This window comes from Chamaea fasciata, unplaced genomic scaffold (genome assembly GCF_029207755.1).
Source record: "Chamaea fasciata isolate MVZ Bird 193981 ecotype frontalis unplaced genomic scaffold, bChaFas1.0.hap1 SCAF_10, whole genome shotgun sequence".
Taxonomy (NCBI): domain Eukaryota; kingdom Metazoa; phylum Chordata; class Aves; order Passeriformes; family Sylviidae; genus Chamaea; species Chamaea fasciata.
In genome coordinates this window covers 4,132,357-4,151,310 of record NW_027094095.1, presented here as the reverse complement: position 1 = coordinate 4,151,310, position 18,954 = coordinate 4,132,357, and the positions used below count along the sequence as shown (strand labels likewise).

The following is an 18,954-nucleotide window of genomic DNA, read 5'->3' as shown; positions in this document are numbered from 1 at the left end:
ACATGATTTAATGAGGATCATGATTTAATTCCTGCCAGGGAAGGTGACTATCTCCTCCAGATCGGAGGAGGAATACTTTACAAGGGACATATAAAAATTGAGGGTCGGGAAAAGCCAGATCCCATCTTCCCTCCAATAAGACACCCTAAAGCAAACAGTCTCAATAACCTATGCTAAAATTATGTTCTTTTCTATAGCTTTTTTGCATGTACTTCTCATTACGTCCCAAAGGTGAATTCCTATCAGAGAGACCCCTGATCTACTTCCCACTCCATCCTGAAATTGCCCCAGTACAGTGGAGCTGGGCTGTCCCCCACCCAGCCACAACAGCTGCTATTTTCTGAACTGAATCCCGGCCTTCAGACGCTGTAACCACCTCTGGTTGATCAGATCAGCTTACACCACTGGCGTGAAGTCAGTTTTTCTTTGCCTCTTTTTCTTCAAGAGGCCAGGAAACCTGAATGTGATATGGCTCTAGCTCTTCTGGAGTGACATAGTCTGGAGCATTGCCCATCAGGTCCCGTCCCCTGAAGGATTTTGGAAAGGCAATGACGTCCCGGATACTTGGAGCGTCAACAATGAGAGAGATCAGCCTGTCAAGTCCTACAAGCAGAAAACAAATCGGTGAAACACTTGAGTTATGGCTCTGTATTATCCCCCCTGTGAGTCAGAAAAATCAGAAAGATTGAGGAGGTAATATCACTGAGCTTGAAGAAAAAGAGTGAAGCAAGTAAGGGAGAAAAAAAATTAATCTCAGCTGGTAGCAGAGAAACAGATTTGCCTCGAGAGCAGAAATGTCTACCAAAATAAAGCTTTTCAATATTGCAGGAAGTTCTGTAACACACTAAGGGCTGCAGGACACAGACAGCAAACACAGCATAACAAAATCTGGGCAGCTGAATGGCAGAACACTGGCAGGGCTCTGCTTTACAGCTCAGAGCTCTGCATCAACAAGTTTGGAAGGATTACAACCACTTAAGAAGAATTCAAGAGGAACAAAAGCTTCTGGGTGACTGGATGGAGAAAGTCAAACTGGAAGACCACAGGTTAAAATACCTTTGTTTTTTGTAGGTTTTTTTATTTTGGTGAGTGTAGGGAGGGTGCTATTGGTTGGTTGGGTTTTTTCCCTCTTTAAACAACAAACTTGCATTTTTCAAGGGGAAAAACCAAACCCTGACATTTTCTGAATTAATGAGCAAAACAGGTGAGGAAAAAGAAGTGAGAGGGCAGCAGAGGGGAAGGATGTGAAACACCAAGTCCCATTGCTGTCCCATGCCTCCAGGCGGGCAGCACAGGGATCCTGCTCTGGCTGCACAGGAATGGGAACAAAGCTGACCCAACCTCATTGAATACAGGGTTTGCAGATCAGCAGGTAAGGACCATCCTTAGAGCCACCAATGTCCTTGCTTATGACCCAAACCCCACTGTGACTCTGGGGAGGAACATCCCAACTTTCTGCTCTTGGTGACCAGACCTCTGTTTCTTTCCATAAAGCTGCTGCAGAGATGGAAGCACCAAGGCTTTTCCTAATAACCATGAGCCTTGCTCCCAGGATCTCGTATGCAAAAATCACTAAAGACCTGCATCTGCAGAGCTACAGAACACTTACCTAAAGCAATTCCTCCATGAGGTGGAGCTCCAAGTTCCAAAGCCTCAATCAGATGGGAAAGCACCTCGGAATCCTCCTGCAAAATTACATTAAGAGGTGTCACTGGACAAGCAATGCTCTTCCTATTAGCATCACAAGATGAAGGTACAATGAAATCATCCATTGCTCAGGGCTAGGAATTATGTCTCTCTCTGAGAAACACGAGTGCTTCTTTTAGAATATGCAACTAATATTTCAATTAATTAGTGCTTTTAAATCTCCAAGAGAGCGTTAGAGGCATCTGTAGGTGTTACCTTCAGCACTTTCTCCAGCACGAAACGCTGTTGTTCTGCACTGTGAATTCTGATGGAGCCCCCTCCAACCTCATTGCCATTGAGCACAAGGTCGTAGTGCTGGCTACGGACCTGCAGGGAGACAGGGACAGGCACCTTGCTAAGGCTGGGCCGCAGCTGCACCTAAAAACAGCTTGCACAGAGGTGGCAAAGACACTGGGAATGAAGCCATGGAACTCTGTAAAACTGTTCTCTCAGCGGTACATTGCAATCCATGCTGGACGCATGGACTGCCTCTCACGGATGTGGGAGGAGAACAAATCCTTTTGAAAAGTTCATCACGGGGTAGGGTCAGAATGCAAGATTTCTGTTTGCTATAAGCTCCTTTTGCTGGGGCACATGTGAATACTTGTTATTTGCAGTAGTCAGGAAGCCATTTCTTCCAGAGACATAGAAGATCATAGAATCACACAATGGTTTGGGTTGGGAGGGACCTTAAAGATCCTCTAGTTCCAACCCTCTGCCATGGGCAGGGACACCTTCCACTATCCCAGAATGCCACAAGCCCTGTCCAGCCTGGCCTTGAACACTGCCAGGGATAGACCAGCCACAGCTGCTCTGGGCAACCTGCGCCAGGGCCTCACAGGGAAGATTTTTTCCTAACACAAATCAATCTAAGTCTACCCTCTTTCAGTTTAAAATCATTTCCCCTTGTTCTATCACTTCTTGCCCCTGCAAAATGTCCCTCTCCAGCTCTCTTGTAGCCTCTTTAGGCACTGGAATGGGCTCTAATGTTGCTCCTGAGCCTTCCCTTTCTCCAGGCCGAACAACTTCAGCTCCTTCAGCCTTTCCTCATAGCAGAAGTGCTTCAGCCCTTTGATCATCTTAGCAGCCTCCTCTGGACTCATTCCAGGAGATCTACATCTTCCATCTACATCAGTCAGTCCCATGAAACATCATCTCTTTTTACACTAAACCCAGCTGCTGCTCGCCTGGTTTTCCATGGGAGCAGCTGCAGAAGTGCCAGCATGGCAGCCATGAAGTTGGTTACCTTTGTGGGATCAGAATACAGGAGGCTGGCATCTGAAGGATGAGGGGCAGTGAAGGGGTGATGAGCAGATTCCAGTTCAGTGGGATTCTCAGCCTTGGGGAGGAAAAGGGGGAAATCCACCACCCAGAGGAAGTGAAAGGCTGTGGGATCACGGAGTGCCAGCCCAGCTGCCTCCAGGAGGCTGGCACTCAACAACCGCAGGGCTCCTAATGCACGGCACTGCAACAGAGAAGGGAGAGGTGAGACAGGGTGGTTTCACCACCAGGGAAGTCACCCAAACACCAGCCAGGGCAAGAGTGTTCCATAAAGGAAATACCACAGACAGCACCAGCTGGAATGCATTGCTGCCTTGAATGCTTTTGCCTCTTATCCTGAAAAATATCACCTTCCTGCTGAGGCAGCAGCAGCAGCAGGGTTTGACAGAGACCAAGTAAGGAGCCAGAAAGTCCATGTTTTTCTAGCTGTTTCATCTTCAGAACTTTCTTAGACTAACCTCCAGCTCCACACATGTGGATTAACTGGGGGAGCACATTTCCAAGACAGAGAAATGAAGACACAGGAGAGAATACAACAAAATGTTAGCTACTGAGCAAAGCGTGACACCTTGTAATAAAACAATGCTTAGAAGGCAACAGCTGTTGGCAAGAATAGAGAGAAGGGTAGGAATAGAATCTCCCACCATGGCTGCTAATAAGTCATGCACTTATGGGAGACACAATTACCTAGCTGACCTCATTTTCCAATCTGTTTGATGCTTTAAAAATGAAGTCAAGAGAAAGGAAGGCACTGAGTTGTTGCAGGGTTTTTTATATTTCAGCCTTCATTTCAGTTACAAGTCCTGCCCAGAATTTGGCTGGGGGCCATAAAAGTAATAGGTACATTTCATGCTTTATTTGCCGTTGCTATAGCTGCTGTTCCAGAGAAACAGAAAATTAGATGATGACCTATTTTAATAATAAGAAGAATCAGACTAAGGTCAGATAACATCAAAACCATCATCAGCAACATTCAACTCACAGAGCCACCCAAGAAATGCCTCCTACCACTTGCTCGTGTTCTCCAGCTGCCAGCAGCACCACATCACCCTCCTGCATGTTCAGTGCTTGGATAAGCTCTGACTTCTCCTTCTCACCGAGGAACTTGGTAAGCAGAGACTTCAAGCTTCCATCAGGTCTGTGGATAATTTCCATGATTTCCTGGAGAAAGGTAAGGGCATGTTCAGTGCAGTGCTGCCCTCTCTCGCCTTGAAGCATCACATGCTCAGGCTCTGACTCTCAGCTATTGAAAACTGCTCTCCTATCTCCCTCTGCCTTTATCACACTTTGTCACTCACCCTTCCCAAAGCCTCAGGAGAGCTTCTGTCTCACCTGGTTAAACTGGGATTTTGCAGATTCCTTCAATGACTCCAAGTCTTTATTTGTAAGATACCTCTGGGGAAAGAGCAAGAGAAGCCACAGCAAAGATCAGCTTGGAAAGCTTGACTAGGTATCAAATCTACGCTGGTTCCAGATTTCTCAATTCTTCTGTTTCTAGTTCAAGCTCTTATGAGGGCTGTGGAACAGGACAGGGTCCTTACCACTGGGCTGGGTGTCTGCTCTGAGGGCTCCTTTCAGGAAGAGACCCCTCTAGATCTACATTTTTTCCCCCTCTCACAGATAAATATATCTGGTCAGCAGGGTCAGATCACTGCCTCCAGCCTGCAGAAACAAGGCTACACCACCACACTGTGGATGGGGAATGCAGAACTCAAACTGGAGGAATAACAGAGAAAAAACAACTGGGCTGACTCTTGCATGCAGTAAATGAGGACTTGCATCAAGATCTTGATTTTTTTTCATCTACTCAAGTGTTTAGGGTGGGTCTGGATGCCACTTTTGTGTTGCTCAAACAAACACCTCTGTGCCCTCTCGTGGGAAGCCACTAACTTGCACTTTGTGCCAAATGAAAGGAGTCCCAAGGGAAACCATGGCCACGAAGCCCTGTTCCCCAAATAAAACTCAGTATTTAAAGGATTTGTTTTTTCCATACTGCCTGAAGCTACAAAGATGCCTACAGCCAGAATTAAACCTGTTTCCTTGACAAAATGCAGGGCTGTGTCAAAAGTCTTCCACATCTATTGTCAGCCTTGGATTTGGTCCATGACATTCTCATTACAAGACACAAATTGTACCCAAAAATGCAGCTAAAGCAAACAGGAGAAGGACATGGAACCACCTGACCCTTCTCTGCCTATCCCAGAGCTGTGCCATGGCCAGCCCTGTTTCAATCTCCCGTCACAAGGCACAATTCATTGTTGAGATGCACACCAAAAAGGTGACAAAAAGCAAGGTGAAACCCTGAGAGGGTTCCCTATCCTCATGGGATCTTGCAGCTCTATTGTTCTCCTTATCTTCCTAAGGATAAAATACTCTTCCTGTTGCCTTATCATTCTACCACCACTCAGCCCAACCTGACATGGATTACAACCAATCCCAAGTTCCCTTAAGAACACCAATAATAGCAAGGAACATTTCCATACCAACAAAGGAGTTCAAATTGGCATTTTATTTATTCCACAGAAACCATAAACAGGATGTAAGAGCATCACTTACCACTCCCTGAGGGATACAAATAGCTCTGATGGAGCCATGTGGGTAAGTGAGGGCATTCTGCACAAAGTGAACGTTGGATCTTCGTAAAACATCACTGACATCCACAATCTGACAAAGGAGAGAGCACAGGAAAAAGCACTGCTGGTAGGAATAGAAAGCAAAAATTCCTACACCTGTGTCTTAACATCTTCAATACTACTCCCTTTTAGAGCTTTTGATCCTGAAACAATCAAGATACATTGCTCCCTAACACTACATCACCTTTAAAATAATGTTTGATTAGAACATACGTTTTTCACAGTCAACTGATCAAATCCTCTCTTCTTCAGCAGACTGCACAAAACAGCAACAATGGGACGGGCACCTTGGGTAAATTACAGCACTCAAAACTCCAGCCAACCATGAATCCATGATTTAAAGGTTATTAAAACACTGACTGAAAGGAAAAGCTGCAAGTTTCCAATAGGCAAACCCTCACCTTCATCCCAAAGCGAGTGTCTGGTTTATCAGTCCCATACTCAGCCAGTGCCTCCTTGTATGTCATGGAAGGAAAAGGAGTCATAATGGAGCCTCTTTCCTCAGGCCAGGAATGTTGCAGAAGGCCCTCTATGAGCCTCTGGATCCCAGCCTGATCTACAAAGGACATCTCTATATCTATCTTAAAACAGAGAACAAGGGGGGAATTCCACATTAGCTACAGGTTGTGCTTTCACACTGCTAAGGTACTCACACTTGGTGAGTACAAAGCCAGCAAAACAAGAAACAATACATGAAATGACATCACAGCATGACTGCATTAGGCTGGGAATGTGCTTAGGATCACCCTCCAGGCTGATGACTCAGGCAACAGCCTCCTCAGAGAGTGAATGAGGTAATGATGACAAGGACATGACTACAAGGAGAAGCAGCCTTGAGAGAACCAGGCTAACTGAGCCTGGGATTTCAAGGCTGAGGAATGGGATGTCTGACCCAGCAGGACAGAAGGAGATTGTACCATCAAAGTAAAATCACTGCTGCAATTCCCACATCTGCACCTGGGGCACTGCAGCCAGCCAAGGACAGGAATCATGCAGCCATCCCACACCAATTTCCAAGGGCTGTGTCTGTGAAACACACACCAAACAACTCTGTAACCCCCAAGCAGCCCCAGACTAACACAGACTAAGCCTCCAGAAGGGAAAACAGCTATGAGCCACTTGGGTTGAGGAGCAGGGAGCAAGGCAGCACAGGGTGGTTACCTGGGTGAATTCCGGCTGCCTGTCAGGCCGTGAACCCTCGTCGCGGTAGCAGCGAGCGACCTGGAAGTACCTGCAGTGACACTTTGACTTAGGTAACAACCTGAAGTATCCTGAACTGCACTGTGGCTATAGAATTCATCATACAAAAGATAAGGAAATGAGAAATAAACCAGAGAGTGAATGCTCTGTTTCCATAGCAGATGATCTTTGTTCCCATCCCTTCAAATGAATGGAGTTTTGAGTGGAAGCAGCTCTATCACCAGCTGTATCCATCTCCAGCTGTATCTTCCAGAGGCACATGGAGACTGCCAGGTGAGCTGCCCCCAGGGGCAGCACACTCAACTCGTTATTCCACCTTCCACTCCACTCCAGGACTCTCCTAACAGCAAAACTCTAGACAAGACCTGACCTACACTTCACCATGTGAACAACTGTCTGTCTCCCTGTCCATCCATTTGATTTGGAGAAGCAAGCTCAATTAAAAGCTTTGCACTTGGGCATCCTGACATGCTTTTCCTTGTCTCAGTCATGCTCAGCTGCCCAGCCTCACCTCAATTAGTTCTGTAAGTTACCCCTGGAGCAGCTTTTATCACACATTAGATTTTCTGCCCTTCAGGCAGGCTCTGCTTCAGATCAGGTTTGTGTTTAACACAGCAGTAAAGATTTCAGAAGGACACATTTCATCTGACTATAAAGTTCCAAGTATTTGAGGATCCCTCATCCAGACACAAATCCTTGGCAGTAAGTTTTTGGGGGGAAGTTTCTAAAACATCACAGATAAAGCAATCAAACCCTAGACAGGACAGGCAGAGAACAGGACTCCCAGAAACTCTTACCTGTCCAGGCCTCCAACCATGAGGAGCTGTTTGAACTGCTGAGGACTCTGTGGCAGAGAGTAGAACTTGCCTGGTTCCCTCGAAGGCACAAGGAATTCTTTGGCTCCCTGGCATTGGAAAGAAAATTTACACAGTTCAGCAAGTAAGTGGCCCCAATTCCTGACAGAGCAAACACTGGAAGTGCAAGAGTAAAGGACCTATTTTCCCCAATATGAAATCCCACTTGTGAGGAAATGGCTGTTTGTACATTACAGTTAACATCTGTTAACCAACTTGGTCCAAAATATCCCAAAGGAGAATTCTCTACCTTCTTCTCTGAGAGACTAATGCACAATAGACCATCCAAGACTGGGGTTTAAATGCAAAAACTCCAGGTAAGTTGCATCAACAATTCCTCAGCTACAGCTATCTTCTCTCTGACTATTTTTGAAGTGAAAGAAAGGAATATAAGATCAGAAATTAAATTTACTTGAGTATGACCTCTACAATAACCTACTGGCTAAGAGATAAATGCTGAAAAGACAGTGCTTCAAAGTGTTTTGGGTTTATAATCCCAGAACAGACTTGCATTCTACATGTGCTCTACGAGGCAGCAGCTTATTTCATTTGAAGGTTCAAAACCAGGACAGAAGTTATCACCTCTCCCTTTTTTGTCCCTCTACTTTTAAAAGGATCTGTGGATGATATCGGAAGTTCCACAAGCTCTTATTTAGCAAGGGAAAAGCAATGAAGGCTGAGTGGCAACTGGAAATGATTCAGCCCTGACTGTGCAGTTGCAGGAGGCCAAAAAAAAGCATCACATACATACCCCTGGGGTTCTCTTAAACAGAGTTGGAGTTTCTACATCCACGAACCCTGGGGAACAAACACAGAATACACTGAGAGGAAGGAGAAGCAAGGAAGCAAGGAAGTGACACAGTAGGCTAGAGTAGGGTTAGTCAGCAAAACAGGTCACCTACCACACTATGGAGCCTCTCCAAAACCAACACACTTTACTATCTCTAATAATTATTCTTGTAACGACAGATCTAAAGGCTCAGATCTACTCTGATGTCCTGCCAGAACTGTTGATGACAGAGGACTCCAAACAGGCTGAAAATTCTCTACCTATTCTGAACCAGGCACTGATTTCCCAAAAAGCACTTCTTGATTTTAAGAGCCGCAAAAGCCCTAAACAAAATCCATCCCTCTGACATGCCTCAACTGGGTAACCAAAAGAGGGCAACCACCTGCAAAGAATCTTTTCCCATTGGAAACAGCTAATTTGAAACAAGTGGCTTGCAGCACGCCAAGAGATTTCAACATACTTTGTTCTTGAGGCATCACAACAGCCCACTAAAGACCCCACCACAAGCAGACATGTCCTTATTAAGTGAGACCAGTTTGGAGCAGTGAGTTGGTTAGGAATCTCTGCCAGCACTAGGAAAAAGCAGCAGGGAGAGCTGCAATGTTTGCAGCAGCCTGTCCTCTGTAGGAGCTTCCGTCAATGGTAGGGAGAGGGTTCTCTGGAGACCTGAGACACTCTTAGAACACGTGGTTTTATTGCAAGGGTCGTGGGTAAAAGGGCCTTGCCTTCGGCCACCAAGCCTCAGCAGAAGAGGGGCCCCAAAGAGAGAAGGAGAGAGAGAGAGAGGGCAGAAGCAAGGGCAAGAAGTAAGAGGCAAGGGTAAGAGAGAGAGGGTCCTTGTTACAATACATTATATCCCCTCTTGTGTTGAATATTCTAATTTACAGTGATCAACCGGTACGAGATACAAAACCTACAGACTTTGCATTCAGCCTATGAGAACTGCTGTATTACTGTATCATTCTGTATTCTAAACTCCAAAGGCTACTTTCTTATCTACCTTTTCCCTGATACCTTGGTAGGGCTACTCCCTTGGGTCCTTTGGTGTCCCTTTGTTTGCTATCACTCGACCCATCTCCAGCAAATCACCGTCTTCCTGCCTGCCATGCCTACATCTCAAAACAATTCATTTCTATTTCACTCACAGGTTTTACACTTTTAGAATCTCCTGCCGAGCAATCCTATCTGTAAGCTTTTCCTGTCTCATCTTTCCCAACATTCCTGCCAGCAGCTCCCTCACCGTGGAGGTTGCAGAGATAGTGGCGCATGCTCATCACCAGGCGGGACCGCAGGCGCAGGGCGGACTGCAGCCGGGAGCTGCGCAGGTCCAGGTACCGGTACTGCATCCGCAGCGCCTCCGACTTCTGGGGAGGAGACAGCGTCAGGGTTAACAGACAAAATTCAAACTGCACGTCCAGTGAAGGTGCTCCTAAAGCCACAGGGAAAAGGGGAGAAGCTGAAAAGGGCCGGTGCTTGGTTGCCACAATGAGCCGATGAGCCCGTTACCCACAAGCTATGCAAATTCGGCAATCACTTGGAATAAAAACCAAACTGCCCACAAAGGTTGTGTCTGCCCCATCCCAGGAAGTGTTCAAGGCCAGGCTGGATGAAGCTCCGAGCAACCTGGTGCAGTGGGTGCATCCCTACCCATGGCAGGGGGGTTGGAACAAGGTAATCAGTAAGGTTCCTTCCAACCCAAATCATTCTATGATTCCACAAGTCAAATAAAACAGCCTCATTTCACACTCAAAAAAAACTCAGCACAGCCCCATTTCTTTCACTCTTTCCGTTACCATCAGCTCTTCCAGAAATCTGGAATCATTCAAGCCCTGTTTTCTATTTAGCTCTGTTTGGAAATAAATCCTCCCAGCGAACAAACAGCACCCCTGTTTTAAACACCATCATTCCTCCAAAGTGAAGTGGGGAGAACCAGACTCAGCTCTCAGATGTTTTGCCATCACCCTGGGCAAATTCCCAATTCAATGAAAAGCCATCACTTTGATAAGAAAAAGAAAACCACAGACACCTTGATAAAATCCTTGATTTCAAAAGGCAGCTTCTTGCAGGAGTTTAGGATCTCTGCAGTCTCTGCCTTCACTTCAATATCTCCTGTTGGCATTTTCTATAACAAAAAGGCAAGAAAAAAATTAAACTCAAAACACTTGGACAAAGGTAATTCACAGATGGTCAGAGGGGAAAAAAAGAAGTAATGTGATTGCCCTCCCTGCCTTCTAACACAGTGTATAAGTCAGAGAGCTTCTCCCAAGGACAGATTTCTCCCAGATTTCCCTTCTGTTAGGGAAACACAAGTCACCTCACCAAAGATGGGAGCTTCTTTCCCAGCAGCACACCGGTCTCTAAGCCTTAGCCAAACCTCACAGTGTAGCTTTCAGTGAGCACGGGCAGCAGCAGCCCTTCATACGAGTCAAAAAAGGCAAATTATGAGAACTTCTCAGAACTCCCAATTCTAAACACCAGTTCTCAGAACTGGCCTTCTCTTGACTCTCTCCCAAGGGAGGGCAGGCAGCTCTCCTCATGTAGCACTGAGGCACAGCAAAGTTCACTTCATCCTGCAGGACTCCTGCTGTTTACCAGGGAAAGAACAAGCAACCTTCCCCCAAAACAAGGAATTAATAAAAGAAATAAAGGCATTGCTTGAAGCCTGGATTTTAAGTGGACATCTACAAGATGGAGCAAAAAGGAGTTATAATCATAAATATAGTTCTCTTTTTAGACCTGTCAGTTATGTGTACAATCCTGGAAGATCAATCTACAGCTGATTACAATGACAGCTGAGGAATGCAGAACATTAAAAATTCATTCAACCTCTGTTTCCTATACAAGGAGGCCAGCAAAATCAATGAACAGGTCACCACACGCCATGGAACTCGAAATGACAAGATTTGTTTTCAAGCAAAAGAAATTCCCACCACACTTTGAAAGCCTGGAGTAAGACAGCATTCTCCTTGCAAAGGGCTGGGATGCAGTTTAATTTGTGGGTGCCTGTAATGTGTTTTGAGATCCTGCTGTTATCTGACCCAGCACTTATTTCACCTCACACGATCTGGGGATGGGCTGCCACACAACCAGAACCCCTGGTGATGCTCTGACACAAAGCCCACCATGATCCCACCACGATCCCACCATCCAGGGTTGTTTCCTTCAAGGAACAAAAGCCCTGAGAGCCCCACCCAGCCCATCCTCACCGGATTCTCCTGCCCCAGGGGCCGAGGGGACACTGTCCCAGTCACTCGCAGCACAGACTCCAGCGGGGCACCGGACAGGAGCTCCCTCACGTGGGAATGTGCCTGCAGGGAGAGGACAGAGCCTCATAGAAATTCCAACAACAGACAAAGGCACCGTGGCCAAGCACCTCCACCCAAAATCATTCTTAAGGCAGGGGAAACAGCACTGATGTTCCTGTTGCAGTGTCAGGTCAGGGCTCTCAGGACACTTCAGTCTCCCTGTGAGTCAGAGCACTCAGTTTGACAAAGCCAATCCTTCTCTCTGTGTCTGCAGACACCGAGCACAAAAGGAAAAATAAAAACACAGACTCATGTTTTGGCAGCACTTACCTCATCCTGAGGAATGATGACCTGGGTCAGTCCCTGGAAATCCCTCAAAACCAGAAACAGGCCTTGCCTGATCCATGAAAAGCACAAAAGGAAGAACATTTTTTCATAAATTTAGTAGTTTCTACTTTTTAAAGCATTTCACAACTGCCATAAAGCCACACTTTCAGTACCCTGCAACTCATCCCAAAGCACTTCCAAGTGCTGAATTACAGACACTTTTCCCACACCTGAACCTAACCTGAACAATTTATTTCACATTGTGACCAGCCTCACATGCAACAACATGCAAATAACCAGGAGAGGCAGGATTTTAATTTGAGCTTTCATGCACACAGAGCAGGGATTCTGGACATGTGAATTTTCCTGCTGGGGAACATCATTCAGCTAAAAACAATTAAATGAGCAATAAAACTAAAGTTCGTATGGAATAAAAACAACAACAACAAAATCCAATCATAAATCAAGAAGGAGAACACTTGTCGCATAAAAAGTTCCAGATGAACAATCCACACTGCCAGACCCAGAACCATAAATCTCGATTTCTTCCAGCTGCAGCAGGGACAGCTGCCATTGTGCTTTATCCATCAAACAACTGCCCAATGGGACATGCTCTGGTGTCTTTAAAAACAAGATCACCACGATCACACCGCAATAATCTCCTTTTCCTGGGTCTCCATCCACAATTGCTCAAAGATGCTCAGGACCTCCTAAAATCAAAAAACCCTTGCAAACCACCACTGGAGAGCAGTGCTGGATAAAACACAGCTTAGACCTGGATCTGGCACATAATCATCTCCATTTTCACCATGGTTTGCCCTTACCTTTGATATTGAACCCATCCATAGAGGGTCACCTTCTGTCCCACATGAGCAGAACGTAGCTCTCCACACGTGTTGGTCCGAGGAACAAAACTGTTGAAATCTTAAATAAAATATATATAATCTCTCATGGCTTTTGCAGATGAGACAGAATAAATAATAGTTTTCCCTCCCAATACAATTTATACATATACAGAGAAGTTATTTCATATATACATAATATATATAATCTATATATGAAGATATTATGTCATAAACATGAAACGAAGCCAGTCTAAATGTGTTTTAAACAGGGATTATTTATGGTTCTCAGTTAAACTTTCATAAAGATACTTGACCACAGCCTGGCTGCAAACTGTTGCCCTGCAAATTTCAGGAGCAAGGGGAGCAAAAGTCACAGATCGATCCTGAGGGATGCTGACAATCCCATATTTAAATCGAGAATCATAGAATAGTTTGGGTTTCAAGGACCCTAAAGCTCATCTCATTCCACCCTGCCAGGGACACTTTCCACTATCCCAGGTTGTTCAGAGCCCTTGGACATTTCCAGGGATGGGGAAGCCACAGCTTCGCTAGACACCCTGTTCCCCATCCTCACGGGGAAGAATTTCTTCCAATATCCAACCCAAACCTGCCCTCCTTCAGTTCAAAGCCATTCCCCCTTGTCCTGCCACCGCAGTTCCTGGTGGCGACACCGCAGAGCGTTGCTTAACAAACCAAGGATTAAGCACACGCGGAGCACACCCATCATGCAGGTGGAAATGGAACAGTTCCTGCCTGAAACAACTGGAGAAGGGCCTGAACCACGGGTACAGAAAGCTCTGCACAGACCCCCCGTGCCTGTAATCACGGCCTAAGCTAGAGAACCAAGCACGCCGTTTACAGAATGTGCAAAAAGTTCAGCTTGTAAGGAGGAATCTGAAGGACGCCACTCCTGGACACATATAAGTAATTTTATGAGCCAACCTCACTACCTTCATCACAGCCTTTAGAATTAAAAAGAGATTTAGACAAAACACTTTAAATAAAGTGATACAGGAGAAATTAACTTGCCGCAAGCGTGATATTAATCGACTGTACGGGCGGCCCTGACCTGCACCCCGGGAGAAAAGGAACCCAAATCTCGAGGGGATGGGACGAGCGCTCCTCCTCACCTGGGGCCGAGGGTGCGGCGGCAGCGGCCGCCCGGTGCAGCGCCCGCACCAGCAGCCGGGGGAGCGCCATCCCGCAGCCGCCCCTCCGGCAGACACACGGGAGGAGCGCCACAGACCTGCGGGAAGCCAAAAACAGGAGCTCCGGAGGGGAAAAGGGGAAGCCCCCCTCAGGCACCGGCGCCTCCTCCCCGCGCTGCCGCCCGCCCCGAAGATGGCGGCGGGGCGCGCCCCCGCGCGGGGGCCGACGGGAGGAGAGTTCGAACGGCGCCGGCGGGCCATGGCGGCCATGGCGGAGGAGGCGCAGGAGGACGGCGCGACCCGGACCCTGCCCAGCCTCCGGCGGCTCTCCCGCGCTCTGCCCTTCGGGCGGACCCACGGCCGCCTGGGCACCAGCTCCAGCGGCCGCCCCGTCGCGTCGGCGCTGTGCTCTCAGGTACGGCGGAGGCGGGGGTGGCGGCGCCTGGCTGTCTCCTCCCCGTCCCCTCAGCCGCGCCGCCGCGCTCTCGCCGCGCGGGAAAAGCGGGCTTTAACCTTATTCCTTTCATTAAACCTCATTCCTTTCCTTTTGCTTCCCTCCCTCCCTCCCCCCAGGAAAGCGTCGATCCGCAGAAAACAGCGTTTCTTCTGCGTAAAGCCTGGACGCTGTACAGCGTGACCCCCCTGTACGGCCTGCGCCGCGCCCGCCTCAGGGACTACGCGCGGCTGCTGAGCGCCTTCATCGCCGCCGAGAAGCAGAAGGGGCTGGCGGTGGAGGTGGGCGGCGAGCTGGACATCAAGGTGGCCCTGTCCAGCCTCGCCGAGCTCAGGGGCAGCGAGCTGGACCAGCCTGCCCTCCTGGTGCAGGTCAGCGGGCTGGTCATCGACACCGGCGTTTTAGCGGCTGTTTTTGCTATGGTGAAACGATCTGTCTTGAAAGAAAAGCCCAGAGTTAAACCCTAGTTGTATGGGATAACTAGTGGGGCATGTACCGTGATTTAATGGAACTGAATCCTGTCTGTTTTTAAATATTTATAGCCTTAGGCTGTGCTAGGGGAGGTTTATGTTGGATATTAGGAAGAATTTCTTCACAGAAAGGATGATTAAACATTGGAATTGGCTGCCCTGGGAGATGGAGTCACCGTCCTTGGAGGTGTTTGAGGAAAGGCTGGATGTTGACAGTTAAAACCCTGGTCTAATGACAAAGTGGTGTTTGGTCACAGGCTGGACTTGATGACCTCAGAGGTCTTTTGGGGCCTAATTGATTCTATGATCCCCTGAGCAATGCATACAGTAAACACAGCAAGCTTGAGTTCAACTTTTTAACCCCATCACAGTACGACTATACAGAGCAATCTCTGTCTGATGTTTTGGTTCTGCAGTCAATTTACTGCCAGGACTTGGATGGGTTATTTAACTTTCTGGATAAAGCTGCCACAATCCCACTTCCTGGTGAGAGCTCAGGTGTAATTAATATTTCTGAAATGCTTTGCCTTAAGCAAGATGTGCTACTGAAATGTCAAGTTCATTGTGGCAACGGCTGTAGGATGTAGCACAGGAGTTAGGCAGCATAAACTCAGATGTCAGGACTGTTCCTAAGGAAGTTAAATGGGCTTTTTTCTGCTGTTTTCAACAGAATTGCATTCAACTTTTAGGGACATAATGGATAGACTGAATAACTTTATGTGTTTGAGAGAAAACAGCATTGCATCCAAGGTCATAAGGAAAAAATACCACTTCTTGCCAAACACTTAAAACTAAATCAAAATCTAATTTTAGCTGGGGGAAAAAAAAAAAAAAAGCCATTCTTGCTCTGCAGCACTGAAATGCTTCTTCTCCCCATCCCAGCTCTCTTCGAGGTCACGAGCTTCCTCCAGGAACTCTGAGGAGAAACCGCTGTGGTCGGGCTGGTTCTGCTCCATGTTTGGGGACGACCTTTCCGAGAACTTGCTGGAGGACTTCACCAGCCTGCCCCTGTTCCTGAGCCACGGGGCCGAGAGCTACACGGCCTTGGTTGGAAGCTGGTTCCAGAAGACTTTTGACTGCTGCTTCCGCCGCCTGGCCATCAGCCCCCAGAACCTCAGCTGGATGGCGGCCATGTGGGCTGGCTGCAGGCTGGACGGAGCCGCCTCCGCCGTGGAACTCGTCTTCTCCGTGCCCCGCCTGGCCCAGCCCCTGGACATTTCATACGCCATCCACCCGGAGGATGCCAAAGCTCTGTGGGACACGGTGCAGAAAACGCCAGGAGAGATCACCCAGGAGGAGGTGGATGTCTTCCTAGACTGCCTTTACGCCCACTTCCACAGGCACTTCAAGATCCACTTGTCAGCTGCAAAGCTGGTGAAGGTTTCCTCGGCGGTTGCCTCGGCACACTGTGACGGGATTGTAAAGGTGAGGCCACAAGGAGCAGGTTGTTCTAATGCTGACCAAATAAAACAGCTGTAGCTGAAGGTCTCATGTTAGTTTTGAATGATTTCCTACCAGGAATTGTTAAACCCTCAGCTTTTGCTAGTCATACTTGGCTCTGGAGTTGGGGCAGCTGCCAGTGCAGTGTTTTACTACTGTGTTGCAGCAGCAGCTACTTGCCTGGGGCCAGAAACAGGTGTATTAGCTGTGGTATGAACAGGAATGTTTCTTACGCCATTAAAAAAACAACTGGGCTTAAAAAGATCCCAAACTTGAGAAAAGTTCACCAGCTTTCTAGCACTGTAGTTATTAAAATGGAGGGAGAAGACTCCTTCATAAAGGTGCTGGTCTTTCTACAGAGGTATTTCTAATATCCTTCAAACCATGGAACCTTAATCCTTCAAGCAATACAATATTTTCTTCTGAGTTAAAGAACAATTTGTGTAAATGCAGTTGTTTAAATTTACCCTGTGAGGGGCCTTGGCACATGGCAGTGTTACATTGCTTGTTTTTGTCTGTAATAGCTTAAAACTGTCTGAAACAACTTTTTCTGTTGCAGGCAAGTACACAGAGATATCTCAGGCTTTCTGAAGGGTGCCCTTGTGGGATGTGTGTTGTGTAAATTCAGTTATGGCTTTTCATAATAGGTGCTTTTCATAAGGAATAAATTAATAATAAATTCAAGTCATATATATTCAGTATGGGAAAAGTATAGGTACCTGAAAAGCAACAACAAAGCAGCTGAATAAACACACAGAACACTTGGTAGTTTCCTTCCAAGCAGGGCTTCAGGGTGTGGAAAGCTCCAATTGTTACTTTGACAGGCTTTTTTCTCTTTCTTGCAGATTCTACAGAGCCAATACCTGCCTGGAGTGCTGATGCTACTGACTGAACTCGCAATCTCTCAGATACAGTGACAGCCATTCCAGTAGCTCTTGGTACTAAAAAGGCTTTCTGTTTGGACAATCTGTGCTGAGAACCCACCAGGAAACTCACTCCTGCAGCATCTTCTTTCCTTTCATTCTGGCTGTCCAAGTCGGATATAACTCCAGCACTTGACCGTGTAACTCCATGCCATGCACACGAAGTCAAGCAGATGTTCGGCCCTGAAGAAGGGCTGCAGTGCAAACTTGTGACAGCTCCCTGAGCAGTTTTGTTTTCTCAGAGTCACTCATTTCATTTATGTGCAGGTGTCAGCTCAGAGACAAACAGTGCAAATTCTTGATGCAACTTGCTGACAGGTATTTCTGTTGTTTCAAAGTTGGTTTTCACTGGACAGCCTAAGCTACACAGGCCTTGGCCAAACTGACTACTCTTGGCTAGTCTAAATGCAAAGTTCAGCACACCTGAGAAAGGGTGCATGCTCTACAATCAAGCAGAAAAATCCAGGTTTATAACTCCCTTTTTAGCTTGTTAAGGGTACTTGGTAATATGTATAATATTGATAATGTTCACTTACGTTCCAGTTGGGCATGAGATTGGACAGAAGGCACTTGTCACCTTGTTGGTCCTCCCAGGCAAGTTAATAGATAGGGAAGTGAGGTATGGATAAGCTTGTTACTAGGCTTTGTCCTGATGTTTGTAATCGTGGATGTAATCCTGTGGGCCAGAGAGCTGTCAGGGTTGGAGCTGTGTGCTATAATTTGATGTCGGTCCCTCCCTTCTGGAGCAGTAAGAGTTCAGAGGGACAGTGCACAGTGTCTGGCTAGACATTTAAGGAGCAGAAAGTTGCACCTGTTAAGAGGTTTTGTAATACAGTACTGAATAAAATATTTTCCTTTTTTTGTCTTAAGGAAAGATCACTTATGTCTAATTAAATATATCCTTGCATGGAGCTTGTTTCCAACTACAGCTTACGTGACCAAACCACCATTTGTTACTTATTAAATGTTTCTGTGAGCAGCAAAATTCCAAGTCTAGTTTCTTGCTTCACACTTGTGCAGCATCTCCAGGAGCCGATTTGTGCTATGACCTTCTCCTAAACAGGGATGCAAGTTTCTTTTCCCAGTGTAGGCCTGCCCAACAGGACATAACTGCATGCCTAGTTCCTAACCTATTTCCAGAATTAAACATAGAAATACACACTTGGCTTTAGATTCTTTACTAGTTGAAGATGGATTATTTTTGCATGTTAAGGTTGAAGTTTGTGGTAACTCTTACCCTGGTACAAGCAGCTGAGTGATCTTCTGAAGGTCTTGGCAGTTCAGCAGCTACTTAAAACTACCACTTCTGGTGCTCTAGTTTCCTTTTGTGAAATATGTCAGACAAAGTTTGCTATCTGGAGTCAGAAGAGCTCTGGACAAAGGAGTACAAGGTCTGGAAATAACTGGGACCTGTATTTGGTTTGAAAATAGGACTGTAACAACTAGGGCTAAATTTTAAATCTAATGCTTAGCTCTTTCCAACAAATTTGCATAAATAATCGCTAAAAACCTAAATTCTTGTGGCTTCTTTTAACCTCTACCTTATGTTGCCCCCATTGATAACAGTTAAGTGAGCAAAGATAAGATTTAGCAAGATAGCACAGAAGCTTTCTTCCAGAAAAAGCTGTTTCTGAGTGATGTGAAAGGTAAACAATAAA

The 18,954-nt window shown here is 46.6% G+C and overlaps 2 protein-coding genes across 4 annotated transcripts; one reads left to right on the top strand and one right to left on the bottom strand.

Annotated features, from left to right (window-relative positions):
- Nucleotides 1-390: 390 nt before the first annotated feature.
- DARS2 (aspartyl-tRNA synthetase 2, mitochondrial) lies at nucleotides 391-14,192 on the bottom strand. Of its 3 annotated transcripts, none has more exons than XM_066192106.1 (17): nucleotides 13,992-14,192; nucleotides 12,841-12,940; nucleotides 12,020-12,086; nucleotides 11,651-11,752; nucleotides 10,471-10,566; nucleotides 9,685-9,808; nucleotides 8,406-8,452; nucleotides 7,598-7,704; nucleotides 6,762-6,831; nucleotides 6,002-6,181; nucleotides 5,524-5,631; nucleotides 4,300-4,362; nucleotides 3,976-4,128; nucleotides 2,933-3,151; nucleotides 1,903-2,013; nucleotides 1,610-1,685; nucleotides 391-603 (listed from the first exon to the last, which is right to left on the bottom strand). In XM_066192106.1, exons 1-17 carry the CDS (start codon nucleotides 14,059-14,061, stop codon nucleotides 416-418), a joined length of 1,881 nt encoding a protein of 626 aa, XP_066048203.1. In that variant the 5' UTR covers nucleotides 14,062-14,192; the 3' UTR covers nucleotides 391-415. The 3 variants fall into 3 exon arrangements, with proteins under 3 accessions (XP_066048203.1, XP_066048201.1, XP_066048202.1); XM_066192104.1 differs by having other exon boundaries at nucleotides 6,002-6,055; nucleotides 13,992-14,158; XM_066192105.1 differs by lacking the exon at nucleotides 2,933-3,151 and having other exon boundaries at nucleotides 13,992-14,158.
- A 10-nt stretch (nucleotides 14,193-14,202) lies between these two features.
- Nucleotides 14,203-18,281, top strand: CENPL (centromere protein L). The gene is made up of 4 exons (XM_066192103.1): nucleotides 14,203-14,424; nucleotides 14,583-14,834; nucleotides 15,816-16,358; nucleotides 17,219-18,281. The coding sequence occupies exons 1-4, from the start codon at nucleotides 14,203-14,205 to the stop codon at nucleotides 17,288-17,290; spliced, it is 1,089 nt and encodes a 362-aa protein (XP_066048200.1). The 3' UTR covers nucleotides 17,291-18,281.
- Nucleotides 18,282-18,954: the final 673 nt, after the last annotated feature.